Source organism: Podarcis filfolensis (genome assembly GCF_964270895.1).
Source record: "Podarcis filfolensis genome assembly, chromosome: 9".
In the NCBI taxonomy this organism is placed as follows: Eukaryota; Metazoa; Chordata; class Lepidosauria; order Squamata; family Lacertidae; genus Podarcis; species Podarcis filfolensis.
In genome coordinates, this window is record NC_139610.1 from 77530983 (window position 1) to 77547011 (window position 16029).

Genomic DNA, 16029 nt, shown 5'->3' on the forward strand with positions numbered 1-16029 from the left:
TTATTCAGTTAAACCTGCTAAGCTGTCAAAAAGGGAGAGAGGCGCCAAAGGGTTTCGCAAGGTCAAGGCCGGATCCAGAGGCCGTTCGGCACTTTCGGGTGACAGCAGAGAAGGGGCACGCGAAATCTGCAGGTGACAGAAAGCGGGAATGGGCTGCAAAACATCCAGAGGCATCTAGATTTTGCTGGGCTGGGCAGACAGCTGGGGAGTGGAGTTTGGCAAGGACCAACGCCAGGTGGGACCCGCAGGAGAATGGAAAACCTCGTGATGGCGTCGGGAAGGAAGATATTTATGGGTACGCAATAAACTGGCCATGGGGATACCTCCAGAGAGGCTCTGGGGCTCCAGAAAGGAGAGTTGCTTGTCTCAGCACAGGGAAAGGCATCGAGTGTGGGCCGTGTGGCGCTGTGGGCAACCTGAGCTGGACCGACACTAAATCAGCAAAGAGGGTGGCAGGTTGCAAATGCCCCGGAGACGGAAACAAGAAGAAATTCCAACGAAAGAAGAATGGCAGACGAAATTAATGGACTATGCAGAATTGGACAAAATGACAGGAAGGATTTGAAACCTGCGGGACCCGAGATTTACAGAAGATTGGAAGAAGTATATGAATTATTTGAAGAGCGACTGTAATCAACAAATTACGCTAGTAGGACAACAAGAAGTTTTGTACGGAGAAATATACGAAGTGTTACAAAGTAGGAAATGATAGAGATATTGGTTATGAGTTTGAAATGTAATAGGGAAAATAAGAAATGCATATTAAGAGATTAGATTGGAAAATTTTCAGACAGGATGGAAGTCAAAAAAAAATGAATAAGATGTAAAAGTATGTTTAATTACTGTTGAAAATGATATGTTAAAAAACTAACAAAAATGTATATATATGAAAATGCCCTGGAGAACAGCAGGAAGGACCCCCAGGAAAGACGTGGGGCAGAAAAAGGCAGCAGCCACTGAAGCCGAAGGGGGTCTCATCTGCCGAGACCCCAGTGCCACAGAATCACAGGACTGTAGAGTGGGAAGGGACCCCACAGGTCATCTAGTCCAACCTCCAGAAATGCAGGAATCACAACGAAAGGATCCTGGTGAGCCAGTAGATAAGGAATGGGGAGGGGGCTGCAAGCTGGCAGGTCTTGGCTCCATGGGATGAAGGCCTCCTGAATAAAGGAACTGGCCATCTGAAGCAGTTGGCCTACAGAACTCCCTCCCACAGGAGGCAGGGATGGCTTCAGAAGAAGATGAAAGACCTTTATGTGGGACAGGGCTGTCCAAACCTTCTGGGCACGATGGCTGTGCCTGGCCTCCACATCTGGAGGCAGCGATGCTTCTGAACACCAGGTGCCAGAAACCACAGGAGGGGAGAGGGACCTGGTCTGATCTGCCACCCCTCTCAATTCTAGAGTCCAAGAGCCGGATGGAGCTTAGATCCCGAAGGCTCCCAAATTCAAGGCTGGAGAAGAGCCACCACGTCCGGCAGGAATCCCGCCCCCCAGGACTGTGCAATCCCTGAGAAGGGAGGTGGAGCCCCCAGGAGAGGGTGGACTCTGCCACTGTCTGTACGCCAGTCCCCGATTCAAGGACCACAGAGATGGCCTAGACAGGTGCTGAAGGCTGGAGCCTGAACCCCAGAGACCTCGCTCCTCAAATCTTTCTCTTCCCACCATAACTGGAAAATGATTCCTGCCAGGGGAAGGGCAGCGTGGCAGAGCGGTTCATGATGGGCTAGGACCCGGAAGGGACCCGGGTTCAAATCCTCCCTCAGCCACGAAGCTCACTGGGCGTGACCTTGGGGGCCAGTCCCTGCTGCCTCGGCCTGGCCCCCCTCGCAGGACGGCTGTGGGGATGAAAAGAGGGGAGGCCTGGGAGGGAAGGCTGGGATATAAACGCAATGAGTAAATGAAGAGGGACAGGCTTTGCCCGGAGGAAGACATCTCCGAAAACTCTGCAAGGCCAAGAGGAATTGGTGATGGAGTCGGCACAGAGGGAGGGGACAGAGCCCCCCACTTGGAGGGCCGGCTCCAGCTGTGGGCATGAGGCCAGAGCTCAGGGGCACCTGTTACGTTTCCAGGAATCAAAGAGGGCAGGCGGAGGGGGGGGGGGCTGGTTCACAGCCCAGGCTGCATGTGCACAACGCCCCCCTCCCCAGAAATCCCAAGGACTCCAGGCGGGGATCTTGCTACACGCCCTCCCCCCTCCCGTTTTCTGACAGCTGCCCAGATGGCCACCCCCATTGGCCGCAACAACAGCTCCTAATTGGCTGCGAGCCAGGGGGGGTGCCCGTCTCCCCCCCTCCCAAGCAATCAGGAGCTCATGACTGCATTATCGCCCATTATCTCTGGTGGAGGGAGAGGGGGGGCTGGAATGGGGATCATTATTTGCTCATCACTCCTCATTGGAATTCTGACACCCAAAATGGGGGGGCGGAGAGAAGGGGGGCTGACGGAGATTAATCTCCCCAGCCAGCGCAGCAACTGCCGCTTGGTAAACGCGCCTGAGCTGGCGGCGCATTAAATCACTGCACAGGAATGGGGAGGGGGGTGGGCTGGGCTCCCTCCCTCCCTCCCTCCCTCCCTGCAGGGATTCCAACCTCAAGCCCCCCCCCAAAGGCTGAAAACGGGAGCGTCGCTGCCACCCGCTGGCCGATCTGAGAACTGCCACTTCTCTGAGTGGCGCTAAGAGACCCCCCTTCCTGCCCAATTCCCACTGTTTTGGGGGGGGCACATGAGGACAACATGAGAATATTATTTCCTGCTCTCCTCGGAAAACGCTGCTCAGGTCTGGCAGGAGGGACCAACGGGGCGTGCGGTTTTTCAGCGCTTTTATTCCAAAAAATAGACTCGTCTTGAAGAGCAGGCGGGGCTTAAGTTAAAAGGCGGGAGGGAGGGCAGGTGGGGGGGCAGGTGGGGGGCGATGCTGGGGCTGCAGCCCGTCCGACGGCCCCCCTACCTCCTCTTCTCCTTCACGCTGTAGTTGAGCAGCAGAGGCGCCGGCTGCAAAGGGAAGAGAGGGGAGGAGGGTGAGTGTCTCTGATTTTCCGGGGAGAGGGGGGTCACCCCCCCAACCCACCCCCCACGTACCTTGCCAAACCAGCGAGAAAGCCAGAGCTGCTTCAGGGTCATGTGGTCGGGGAGCACCTCGTTGTTGAAGAGGATCTGCACCTGGAGGGGGCGGAGTCCCGTCAGCACCTGCCAGGTGGACCCCCGGCTGCCTCCCCACAACTGAGCGGGGGGCCTCGCCTTCCCGTTCCCTTGCAGGGAGACCACCTGCCCACCCACCCACCCCGGGGCTGCCAACCTGTTTCGCATTTCAGTCACAAAACAGCTGCCATGGGGGGGGGTTGCAGAGACCAGGCAATGCTGATTTCAGAATCTTGGGGTTCCAGAGCTGAAAGGGACCCAAAGGGTCACCCATCCCAAGCCCCAGCCATGCATGCCCCCCCCCCGGCTGCTGCTTCCTAACAGCCACTGGGAGCAATTCCTCCGTGTTCGGGGAGGGGAATGCAAGGGGGTCACACCCCACATCTCACATAAATCACGTAGGGGGTTCCTGAACCTTTAGCCCCATAACTGTCTTCCAAGGAAGACGAGATGTTGACTGTTTTTTGGTGGTCCTGTAGAAAAGTAAAAGACTTCTGGGAAATGATATATAATGAATTGAAAAAGAGGTTTATGACACCTTTCCCCACAAAAAACCAGAGGCCTTTTTACTTGGATTAAGAGGGGAGGGAAGACCTAGGGACCTGAAAAGCTTATTTATGCATGTGACAACAGCCACAGGGATGTTGCCGGCCCAGAACTGGAAACAGGAGAAGATATCAACAAAAGAAGAATGGAAAATTAAGAGGAGGGACTATGGCAAAGATGAGAAAAAGTTGGAGTAGGAATGGAAGAGATTTATAGATTATTTAAAAGACCGCTGTAAATATATTAAAACGTTAGCAGGCTTGATGTAACATTCATGTAAGCAAATAATTGGAAATTAAGATAAGCAAGAGGGGAAAACAAAGAATTTGGAGATAAAATGACGTGCAATAAATTTTGTAATCCAGGGGAGGGGTGGTTGGAAGTCTATATTGTTCGTTGTGTTTTGTGATTGATTGGAAAAACATTGAATTTATGAATTAATGTGATTATAAAATTTGAAAATAAAATATTTTTTTTAAAAAAGAGAGAGGTTGGCTGTTTTTTTGGGGGTGGGGCTCAGTGTTGGAGCACCTGTCCAGGATTAGCAACAAAGGTCTTTGCAGCCCGCAGAAGCCAGACTGGCAACCCCTCCCCAACCCTTACTCACGTGTTGTAGCGCCACCTCTAATCGGCAGCACAGAACCCGGCGGAGGTGGCGGATCTGGGCCCGTACCGAGCAGCGAACGTATTTGTGCTGGGGGAGGGAAGGAAAATTGAGATGGGGGTGAAGGGAGAGGCAGCTGGAAAGGACAGAGGCAGCCCCCACCTCCACCCCAGGGGTGTTTTCTCTCACACAAATCCCCCCCCCCAGGTCTCAATCTCAAGGAACGGCAGAGAGGGTGCCAAGAGGAGGGAGGGCATGCGCTCTGGGCATCAGCTGCCAGCCTCTCACTGCAGGGTCATGGGGGGCACTGAGGGCAGGGCTGTCTTTACCCGGGGGCACAAGGAGTATGGTGCACCCGGGCGCCGAACTCTGGGGGGTGCCAAATGTTTTCTGGGGGGCGTCAAATGTATACCAGTCCCTCTTGATTGGCGGCAATGCAGCGAAAGTGTCCCCCCCCCTGTAACGTCAAATATTCCTGATGAATATCAGGAAACAAAAGCGGTCATTTCTGCTGTGTCGCGATTTTCCTGCCCCCTAAAAGGTCAACAACTTTGAGTTTGGCCCCCCCAAAAAATCTGAGGGCGGCTAAACTAAATTTGGGGGCGCCGGGCAGATCTCTGCACCCTGGCGGTGCATATGCCAAAGACGGCCCTGGCTGAGGGGGAGATGGGAGAGTCAGAGTGGTCCTGGGGGGCCGGAGGTCAGAGGGGCCTCTTATGTTGTATTCTATGCTGTTTTATGCTGTTTTTAAGTCGCATTTTAATCAATGTTTTATATTTGCTGTTAGCCGCCCTGAGCCTGGTTTTTAAACTGGGAAGGGTGGGGTATAAATAAATAAATAAATAAATAAATAATAATAATAATAATAATAATAATAATAATAATAATAATTATCATCTTCCAACCTGGCCAGGTCTCCAGGCCCCCTTGTGCCGCAGCCAGAGCCCCCCCCCCAAACATCCCGGCCTCCTCACCTGCAGGATGTGCTTGTTCTTCTCTTTCCCAGAACTGCAGAAAGAAAAAAAGAAAGAACGAAAGAAAGAAAGAAAGAAATGGAATGAGAGCCACGCCAGCAAGCCCTCTCCATGCTCTCTGCCCCAACAGGAGATGTGCAAAGGGGGCGACCCACAAGACCCCTTCCTCCTCCCTTCCTCCTCCCCACGGAAAGTGGGGAAGAGAGAGGAAACCATGCGGAGGGCTGGAGCTGCCGCCCTCCTTTCCTGACAAACCCTGTGTTCCAAAAGAGAACGTCCACCATGTTTGGGCAACACGATGACCCTATACCTACGTAATAGACAATCTTTATAGAATTCTTTCAAACAATAACAAGTTCAACATGTAATCTTAAGACTAAGCCTCTGAAAATCTTTAAATGAAGCGAGGTACCAAACTTTGTATGATGAAAGATAAGCTGTGAAGCTTTGTGTATTCCGCAAATAGAATGTGCAACCCTGAACAGAGATTCCGGATATTGACTGCTGTTTTGTAGATCTTCGTCAGCGTGGTGGGAGGATATGGAATTGTTTCGTGTGATAATGCAGTCACTGTAATGATGTCGTCACATGAGCACTGCTCCACAGCAATTGGTATTTTCATTCACATAGTTTCATTCGAAATAAGATGGGTTTATGAAACAATTCTATATTCTTTCAGAGACTTTGAGTCTAAGATTTTATTTTGAACTTGTTATTGTTTGAAAGAATTCTACAAAGATTGTCTATTACGTAGGTATAGGGTCATCGTGCTGCCCAATCATTGTTGATGCCCTCCTTTCCTGGGCGCCCCCCCAGCTGGAGAAGAGCCCCTGCCATTTCCCAAGGGGCCCGGCTCTTGCTCTGCGCCCCCCCCCCCCAGAAAGGCAGCTGGCTCCTTGCCTTGGTTGTGGTGGAAGCACCAGAGCGCCCCCTAGTGCTATGCTGGGGCACCGCAGCCTGTCCTGGAAGAGGGAGAGGGAAGAGCCCCCCCCCACTGGCAGGCTAGTTGTGGGGCACTGGGGGCTCACCTCTAGAGGGGCACAAGAAGCCAGGAGCTGGGAAGACCCACCGCCCATCTCTTGCAACCCCACCCAGTGGGAAAACGCACCCCCCAGCAGCAAAAAGAGCCTTGAGCTGAAGACCAGGCAGGGCTGGGGGGCACATGCCCACTCCGCCGGGAGGCTCACTGGACCCCCCACCCCATCCCGCTGCCTCAAGTTTCCCTGGGACCCTTCAGGCCAGTCCAGTGCTATGTCCAGGGCCGGATTGAGGTTGGATGAGGCCCTCAGCTCCTGAAGGTAACGGGGCCCTTTCTATGCCCAGCTGTCCTTTGTCCAATAACAAATTGTCACAGTTTTTTGTGTTGAATACCGTATTTTTCACTCCATAAGGCGCACCTGACCATAAGAAGCACCTAGTTTTTAGAGGGGGAATGCAAGAAAAAAAATATTTTTAAAGGGAGCGCTGAGCAGAGCCTGTATGCATCCCAGGCTCTGCTCAGCGCTCCTTTTCACGAGCCGCACGGAGCGTGTGTGCGGCGCTTGGGGGCTTTCCCCGCCTGCCTCCCGCCTGCATTCGCTCCATAAGACGCACACACATTTCCCCTTACTTTTTAGGAGGGAAAAAGTGTGTCTTATGGAGTGAAAAGTACGGTTGATGCTATATAGTCATTGATGGACCTAATAGACATCTCAAGCCATTTGCACATTACAAAATATGTATTTTATCAAATTGTTATATTAACAGTGAAATACAATTAAGAAGTATATTAATAGTGAAATAATTATTAAGCTCTAACTTAAAAAGATTTTTACATTTTAGGGAGCAGGCTAGCAGGCAGGGCCCATGACTTACATCACAGGAGCCTACACAACACAAAACACTGTTGTTGTGTGCAGGTTTTATTTGCCTTTTATCTTATATTTTGGAAATGTACGTTCAGTGTTTTTTTTCCCCTTTAAATTTTTTGGGGGCCCCAAAAAGAGAGTAGGGCCCTAAGCTACGGCTTGTTTAGCTTATACGTAAATCCGGCCCTGGCTGTGTCCCTGAGACCCCCTCCTGCCGCTGCCCCACAGACACTGCCTGGAGGTGTAAAGGCACAGTTCTGGCCCCCCAGCAGCTGCACCACTGGAGACAGGGCTGGGCGAGGACTGGAACCTGCCCCAGATCTGCCTGCGAGAGCCCCCCTCCTTTGAGAGCACTCCCCCCCCCCCCGTCGCCATCCTCACCTCTGTTTCTCCAGGCACAGCAAGACCTGCTCGTCAAAGCGGTAATAATGGGCCCGCGAGTGGTCAAAGGTGGTGTAGGGCAGGCCCACGCGGTCAGAGGCCGAGTCTGGGGGGGGGGGGAGGAAGCAGTCAGGACCCCTGTGTCCCCTCCCTTTCCGCAAAGGAGGCCTGCCAACCCACCCCTCCTCTTCCTCCTCCTCCTGCCCCACACCCCCCAATTCAGGCTCCTTTGCTCCGTTCCCTGCTGGTGCAGGACGGGGCGGGGGGGGAGGTAAAAAAGAAAGCGCCCCCACCTTCGTTGCTGGGTTGGCTGACGCGCTCCAGGCCGCGGGATTGGTAGAACTCACGGATCCTCTTCTCCTCACCTGTGGGGGGGGGAGAGGGGGGCAGAAGAGAGCCGGCCGTCGCTGGAGTCAGGGGGCAAATCTCGGCCAGCTTGCACTGACCCTCCAAAAGGGGGGAGAAGGATGGGGGGGGGGCTTGTCTCTTTCCTATGCTCAGGTAGAGGCCCCTCCCAGGGTGGAGCCCCCCTGCAAGCGGATGTTTGTGGCCCTCCCGGCCTGGCCCCCCAAGGCACCAGGGGCAGCAGGCAATGCCCCTCCTCGCCTTAGAGGCTGCTGCCCTGACACCTGCCCTGGGGGGGCCCAGAGGAGGCAGGAGCCCCCCCCCCGCTCCCTCCCCGCACTTACTCTCCTGCAGGCCGGGCACCAGCTTGTAGACGATGTCCTGCATGACGCGGTCCAGCTTGAGGTTGAGCAGGGGCTGCGTCTCGTGGATCTTGGTGCTGCACATGGGGCAGTACTTGCTGGTCTGCAGGTACTTCACGATGCAGCTCTTGCAGACTGGGAGAGAGGGAGTGGGGCGTCATGAGCCGTACTGGGGGGGGGTCCCGTCGGGGCAACTCTCCAAAAGGCGGCCCTCCCATACACAGCCACAAGAATCACCAGGAGAGGAAACTCCATTGATCTTTCAGCTTCAGAGGTTCCCAAAATTTTCCGGGTCCCCTTCCCAGAGCCGGGTGATCTTGTGCCCCTGGCAGAACCGTCCAGATTGCGACCCCCCCCAAGCCACGGACAAATGAGCTCTTCTTTCCATCTCTCTTCCACCCCCCCTTCCAGCCATTCAATTCACCCTCTATTTAAAACCATTTCTAATGAGGCAATAATCAATATTTATGTTTGCGGACATACTTTTAGCCAATTTTGCACCCCCGCCCATCGGAGGCGGCCCTGGCGGGGGCCCACCTCGCCACTCCCACGCTATGGCCCTGCCCCTCCCCCTTGGCTCCACAGGCTCATCCCCAATGCCCCCTACCCTATGAAAAGTGTCTTTCAAAACAGCCAAACAAGATAATACAGTAAAACCCAAAAGAGTTACAATTAGTTGACCGTTTCTTCAAAATCCAGCTGAAGCTATTTAGATTAATTCAATGAAACTGATGAATGTGTGGACCAGTGAAACCAGTCTAACGGTTATTTAAACCCCAGCACCCCCCCGGTTGCCTCCTTGTCTCTTAGCACCCCCCCAGCACCCAAGGGTGCTACCACCTACTTTGGGAACCACTGGTCTCGCCCTCAGATGGCTGTTAACCAGAAGGTTGTGGGTCTGAGCCCCCCAGGGATGGCTTTGGGGCTAGATGACCCTTGGGATCCCTTACACTCTGGAAGGGAATCCCCCCCTTCCTGCTTGTGCATGTCAGATACGCGTCCCCCTGCTTTCCAACATTTCCCTCCAGGGTGAGAGAGAGTTTGGGGCGAGCTTAACTTCAGAGCAACAACCTCCACCTCCACTGCCTCCCCCCCCCCGGCTAACTCTGGCCCCCCTACTGCTGGCATGTGGCCCCTGGCAGATTTCCTCCCAAGGGAAGGTGGCCCTCATCGGCAAAAGGCTGCTCCTTCTGGTCTGCCCTGCGGAGGACCTTAAGGTCCACAAATGACAAAAAGCCGCAAGGTGGTTAGATTGGTCTCAACTAGGGCCAGGGCCTTTTCAGTACTGGCCCCGACTTGGTGGAACGCTCTGCCACAAGAGACTAGGGCCCTGACATCTTTCTGCAGGGCCTGCAAGACAGAGCTGCTCCGCCTGGCCTTTGGTCTGGACTCAGTCTGACCGTTATATTTCCCTCTCCTTATGGTCTTGACTTATCGACTACTTTTAAAATGAGGCTGCATTTTAACCTGTCTTTTAAATTGGTTTCTCCCCCTTCCCCCTATTATGTTTTTACTGTGATTTTATCGGTGTTAGCCAACCTGAGCCTGGCTCTGGCTGGGGAGGGCGGGGTGTAAATAAAATTTATTATTATTTATTATCAACACACCTCTCTTTGGTCAGGAACATGCCCCCCCCGGTCCCGTCCCCCCCGCTTTCCCTGTCGCTACTCACAGGTGTGCAGGCATTCGGTGATGGTCGTGGCATCGATGAAGTATCCGGCGCAAAGGAAGCAGACAATGTGCTCGTTCAGCTCCTTCATCTTCACCCTCACCTCCTCCTGGGGACACGTAGGGGGATTAGACCATGGGTGGGCAAACTAAGCCCCAGGGGCCGGATCCAGCCCAATCGCCTTCTCAATCCGGCCTGTGGACAGTGTGTTTTTGCATGAGCAGAACGTGTGCTTTTATTTAAAATGCATCTCTGGGTTATTTGTGGGGCATAGGAATTCGTTCATTTTTTTCTTCAAAATATAGTCCGGCCCCCCACAAGATCTGAGGGCCAGTGGACCGGCCCCCTGCTGAAAAAGTTTGCTGACCCCCGGATTAAACAGATTGGGGAGAGGGAGCTCCTCAGCCCCTCCTTCCCAGCCCGCCAAGAGAGCTGCTCCTCTACCATCTCTCTCTCTCTCTCTCTCTCTCTCCATAGAATTGTAGTTTGAGAAGGGACCCCCAAAGTCATCTAGTCCAGCCCCCTCCATTGCCAGCCCAGGGCCCACTGGTCAAAGCCTTAGCCCCCTGTTTGACAGACGGGTCCCAGGAGGCCCCCATCAGCCTGCTGGAGGGGCACCTTGACCCACCCCCTTGTCCCGATGCACAAGTCCAGATCTAAAAGGCCCGAGTTCCAAACCCGCCTCTGCCATGGCCTCTTTTTCGAGTCTTGGTCCAATCTCCCTCTCTCCTTTAGACCCCCCCCGCCACAGAACAAGCCTCCCCAAATGAAGACGGGCACCGTGAACATCCCTTTGCCCCTGCGGATCATGTCCCGCCTTGGTTTTCTGCATCTCCTCTGAATACGGTATTGGGTTGAATTGATGCCGTTCCCAGAATGTCTGTTCTTGTGCCCTTGTGCCCATTTAAACCATCCCCAGATCAGGGACCCACCGGATACCCCAAAGGGGTAGGATCCGAGCACAAGAGCAGCCCTCTCCCCTCAAAGCTGGTGGCCATGACTGCCTCTTGTGGCAGTGAGTTCCACTGTTTAACTATGCGCTGTGGAAAGACAGACTTTCTTCCTCTGAGGTACGAGAGAGGGAGGGATGCCAAAGCCTGGACCTGCCTGGCAACAGGTGAGCAGTTCGCCTGCCTTTGCCATGAGAGGCTTCAAGCGCCCAATTCTCCCTCCAGTGGGCGCCTGGCTCAACAAACTACAACTCCCACCGTTCCTGGCCATTGGCTGGGCTTGCTTGAAGTTGGAGTTCTGCAACACCTGGAGGCCAAAGATTCCTCCCAGCCGGCTCTGAAATCAAGAGCTGCCCTTTGGCCAGGAAATGGCCTGAGGTGAGTCAGTTTGCCTGCCTGAGAAATGGGGCCAGCAACAACTTGCTCTTCTCAGGACAAAGCCTTGCGGCACCTGAAATACCAGCACGTTTAGTCCATAAATGTCACTTCAACAGGCAGCCCCTGATGATGCCAGGGCAGTGCAATGGTTAAGCGTTGGACTGGGAATTGGAAGACCCGGGTTCAAGTCCCCCCTCACCCAAGAAACTCACAGGGTCGTTGTGGTAAAAAGGAGGAGCGGAGAACCAAGAGCTCCTTGTGGGGAAGGTGGCCTTTACAAATAGGAAACAAAATGAAATATCTGTAGGAAGCGAATCTGTCTGCGGCTAATCTGCCACAAGACTCTTTTTATGGCATCCAACCCATAATGCCACACTTTGAGGTGGCCAGGTAGGTGGAACGCTTTAGGTGCTAAGGCAGGACCAGATTTAGGTTTTATGAGGCCCTCAGCTCCTGAAGGTAATGGGGCCCTTTCTATGTCCAACTGTCCTTTGTCAGCAACAAATTGTTGCTGTTTTTTGTGTTGAATAGATGCTAGATGGTAATTTATGGACCTCATAGGTATCTCAAGCCATTTGCACAGCATCTTAAAAAGCAGAGACATCACCTTGCCAACAAAGGTCCGTCTAGTTAAAGCCATGGTTTTCCCAGTAGTGATGTATGGAAGTGAGAGCTGGACCATAAAGAAGGCTGATCACTGAAGAATTGATGCTTTTGAATTCTGGTGCTGGAGGAGACTCTTGGGAGTCCCAAGGACTGCAAGAAGATCAAACGTATCCATTCTGAAGGAAATCAGCCCTGAGTGCTCACTGGAAGGACAGATCCTGAAGCTGAGGCTCCAAGACTTTGGCCCCCTCATGAGAAGAGAAGACTCCCTGGAAAAGACCCTGATGTTGGGAAAGATGGAGGGCGCAAGGAGAAGGGGACGACGGAGGACGAGATGGTGGGACAGTGTTCTCAAAGCTACCAGCATGAGGGAGGCAGTAGAAGACAGGAGGGCCTGGCGTGCTCTGGTCCAGGGGGTCACGAAGAGGCGGACATGACTAAACGACTAAACAACAACAAAACCATACAACCAGTCCATGCCGAATGTCAGCACCCTATATATAGAAAGGAACAAACCAGTGATATTTTAGGGAGCAAACTAGTAGGTGGGGCCCAGGACTTACGTCATAGGAGCCTACACAACACAAAACACTGTTGCTGTAGGTAGGTTGTATTTCATTTATTTTTTATCTTATATTTTGGAAATGGACATCCAGGTTTTTTCCCCATTAATTTTTTGGGGGCCGCAAAAGAGTGGGCCCCCAAGCTGGAGCTTGTTGAGCTTATACGTAAATGTGGCACTGGGTGACGGCAACGTCCTCAGAAACGCAGCCCCCCCCCCCGCTTGGTGGCGGCAGGTGGCCCCCGAGAGAAGGAAGGGGCCTGCACTGCAGGGGGCTGGACTAGATGCCCCTTGGGGTTCCCTCCCATGCTGGGATCCTATGACCCCCACAGGAGTGCGGCTCCTGCGCCTTTAACAGGAAAGGGACCCCACGGGGTCATCCAGACCAACCCCAGAACTCCTTGACCAATCAGGGGCTCAGAAGCCGAGGGGACTCTTCTTAGCTCCGCCCCTGAGTGCGAGGGGGCGGGGCCAGGTCTTTCCCCGCCCCCTCTGCGCACGCTGCCGCGGCTCCCCTGCTGCGCATGCGCCCCTGCCCCTGGCGCCCCCGCTTGGCCCCCGCTTCCCCCTCCCGGTCCCGCGGGGCCTCACCTCGTTGCGGAGCGGGTCCATCTTGTAGACGGCCTGGAGCTGGTTGCGGAGCCGCATCGCGATGGCCATCGGGCCCCCCTGAGGAGGAGACGCCATCTTGCAGCCGCCTCGCCCACTTCCGGGTTGGCCGGGGGCGGGGCCTGTCGCCGCGGCAACGGCTGCTGGCGTCACGCCGAGGGGAGCGCGCGGGGCACGCCGGGAGTTGTAGTTGGCGGCGGGCGAAAGAGGGAGAAAGAAAGGGCGCCTCTCGCCCCGCCCTCGTTAACCCCTCCTGCGCCGGGCAGAGGAGCGGCGCCTGCAGTTCCCGCTCGGGCCACCAGGGGGCAGCAGCAAGAGGATCCCCGGGTCGGATCCGGCCGAAGGAGACGCGGATCTCCGGCCAGGGAAGCCGGCGAGCCAGACGCGTCCAGCCCGGAGGAGAGGGAGCGGGAGAGCCCCGAAGGGCCGCCCCGTCGAAGAAGGCCCCAGCTTCTTCCCCGCTGCTCCAGGGCGAGACCCGGACGGAAGGATCCCAACGAGAAGAAATTATGTACCGTCTAAATAAAACAAAAATTTTTTTTCTTCCAGTAGCACCTTAAAGACCAACTAAGTTAGTTCTTGGTATGAGCTTTCGTGTGCATGAAAGTGTGAAAATGTGAAGTGTGCATGCACACGAAAGCTCATACCAAGAACTAACTTAGTTGGTCTTTAAGGTGCTACTGGAAGAATTTTTTTTTTGTTTCGACTATGGCAGACCAACACGGCTACCTATCTGTAACTGCGTCTAAATAAAGTTAAAAATTGTCCAGTAGCACCTTAGAGACCAACCAACTAAGTTTTTTCTGGGTATAAATGAAGAAGTGTGCATGCACACGAAAGCCTATGAGATTAAGAGTAATCATTAAAAGCTTCCCTACAGAGTGCTGCCTTTGTCTTTTCAAAGTAAGATCGTTCCTTATTTCCTTGACATCTAATGGGAGGACGTTCCCCAGGGAGGGTGCCACCACCGAGAAGGCCCTCTGCCTGATTCCCTGTAACTCTCAGTGAGGGAACTGCCAGAAGGACCTCGGGAAGGGGACCCCGGTGTCCAGGGTGGAGACGCTCCTTCAGGTATACCGGACCGAGGCCGTTTAGGGCTTTCAAGGTCAGCACCAACACTTTGAATTGTGCTCAGAACTTACTGGAAGCCAATGCAGATCTCTCAGGACCGTTGTTATGTGGTCCCGACAGCCACTACCAGTCACCAGTCTAGCTGCAGCATCCTGGATTAATTGGAGTTTCCGGGTCACCTTCAAAGGTAGCCCCACACAGAACGCATTGCAGTAGTCCAAGAGGGAGATAACCAGAGCATGCACCACTCTGGCAAGACAGTCTGCGGGCAGATAGGGTCTCAGCCTGCGTACCAGATGGAGCTGGGAGACAGCCGCCCTGGACACAGAATTAACCTGAGCCTCCATGGACAGCCGTGAGTCCAGAATGACTCTCAGGCTGCACACCTGGTCCTTCAGGGGCACAGTTGCCCCATTCAGGACCAGGGAGTCCCCCACACCCGCCCGCCCCCTGTTGAGTCTCGCGCCCGACCATCTGAGCTACCCTGAAGAGGGAGGCTGGCACTGAGTGGTGGGTGCCCTCACAGGGGAAGCCGAGGCCTCGCCCGGCACGTGGTGCAGCTGGGAACTGAGGACCGCCTGCTGGGTGACCACCCTGGCATCTGCTTGAAGATGCCAAGCCCTGGCTCCTCCCTGGCACCCTATTGTTGAAGCCGTCTCTTTCTCAGGCCTGGCAGCCTCTGCCCTCTGCCCTCCTCCTCCTTGCCGGGGGCTCCCCAGGCGGCACTTGAGACCCGGATTGCAGCGCTTAGCCAGCCCCCCGCTAAGGAGCCCCCGCCAGCCAGGCAGCGCTCCTGCTTTGCATTAGTCGGCCCTGATCAAATCAGCCCCATTAGCCTGGCTCCAGGCATCGGAGCTGGCAGTGCCACGGGGCGTGGGGAGGGGGTCTGTCTCATCTCCCTCCCCACTCCTGGCCCAACTCAGCCCTGGGGGAGGGGGCTGCTCCTCTCCCTCCCACCAGACCCAAGCAGAGTCTCTCTGCCCGCCTCTCCCCCAACCCAGGGCTTTCTCTTGCCATCCTCCAGTGCCCTCCAAGGCAACACTTGGGGACACCTTCCTCTTCAGCCTCCATGCCGATGCGAAGATGGAGCCGCTGGAGATCACCGAGGAAATCTTTTTAATTTAATTAACCATCTTTTAAGGCTGCCTTTCTGGGCAAATGCCAACCCAAAGCTGGACGAAATGCCCATCAAAAGTGCCATAAAACAGAAGACAAAACAGCATCAATTTAAAAAGGGCCAAGCACTTAAATATTGTTTATGAGTAAAAAGTTGTATCTCTCTTTAAAAAAATACCAAAGTGGTTTGCAATAATATCTCCAAATATAAAAAAAGCACATACTAATTTAAAATCAGAGAAGATCAGCTCTTGTGGAACGATGTTTTCTTAATTGCCTCTACAATCCTGGCAGAAAAGATTTCAGAAGGTGCTTCAAGGTTGAGACAAAAGGCTGGATCTCCTCTGGCAGAGTTTTCCACAGTGACGGGCTCAGGACGACCCTAAATGCTCTATTTCATGTTGAAATGAAATGAAATGTATTAGGGTCCCAGACCAGCTTCACATACTGTACCAAGCGAACATAAAACACAATAGAATTAAGTTTGAATTAACAATCAAATGTAACAATAAACAATACGAATATGACAGCCATTAGAAATGTGGTTTAGGTCTTGGTCTCTAAAATATGATCTAGAGTTTGCATCTGAGGCCCTAGTCTTTGTAATAGCACAGCTTGTTCTCTGAGTTTTATGGCAGCCGCACAAAATTTGGCCACCCTTAGCGTGATCTCTGGATCCTTATCCTCCCTCAGGGATTTTTGATGTCAAATGAGCCTCACTCTGCACATGACCCACAGGCCTGGAGGGCCAGCTGGGAAAGAGACAGTCTTCAGGGCCTTGGGGAAAGGCTGCTGTGCAGAGAGTTGGCGTAGGTCCAGTAGCAGGGAGTTCCATAGCCTCAGGGGCCACCACAGAAGAGGACTTCTCT

General features: G+C 53.9%; 1 protein-coding gene across 1 annotated transcript; it reads right to left on the reverse strand.

Moving 5' to 3' along the window:
• Positions 1 to 817: 817 nt before the first annotated feature.
• Positions 818 to 13092, reverse strand: PCGF1 (polycomb group ring finger 1). Its single transcript, XM_083571914.1, has 9 exons — positions 12956 to 13092; positions 9872 to 9977; positions 8182 to 8334; positions 7786 to 7857; positions 7493 to 7598; positions 5265 to 5298; positions 4294 to 4380; positions 3081 to 3161; positions 818 to 2993 (listed from the first exon to the last, which is right to left on the reverse strand). Exons 1-9 carry the CDS (start codon positions 13049 to 13051, stop codon positions 2946 to 2948), a joined length of 783 nt encoding a protein of 260 aa, XP_083428040.1. The 5' UTR covers positions 13052 to 13092; the 3' UTR covers positions 818 to 2945.
• Between the last annotated feature and the right edge of the window lie 2937 nt (positions 13093 to 16029).

Excerpts from the sequence above, each read along its gene's own strand:
- PCGF1 (XM_083571914.1), bottom strand. The coding sequence starts at position 13,051 with ATGGCGTCTCCTCCTCAGGGGGGCCCGATGGCCATCGCGATGCGGCTC. Across the intron at positions 7,858-8,181 it reads GGTGCCCGGCCTGCAGGAGA|GTGAGGAGAAGAGGATCCGT; the intron begins GTAAGTGCGGGG and ends CCCCCCCCACAG. Across the intron at positions 4,381-5,264 it reads AGAACAAGCACATCCTGCAG|CACAAATACGTTCGCTGCTC; the intron begins GTGAGGAGGCCG and ends TCCCTCCCCCAG.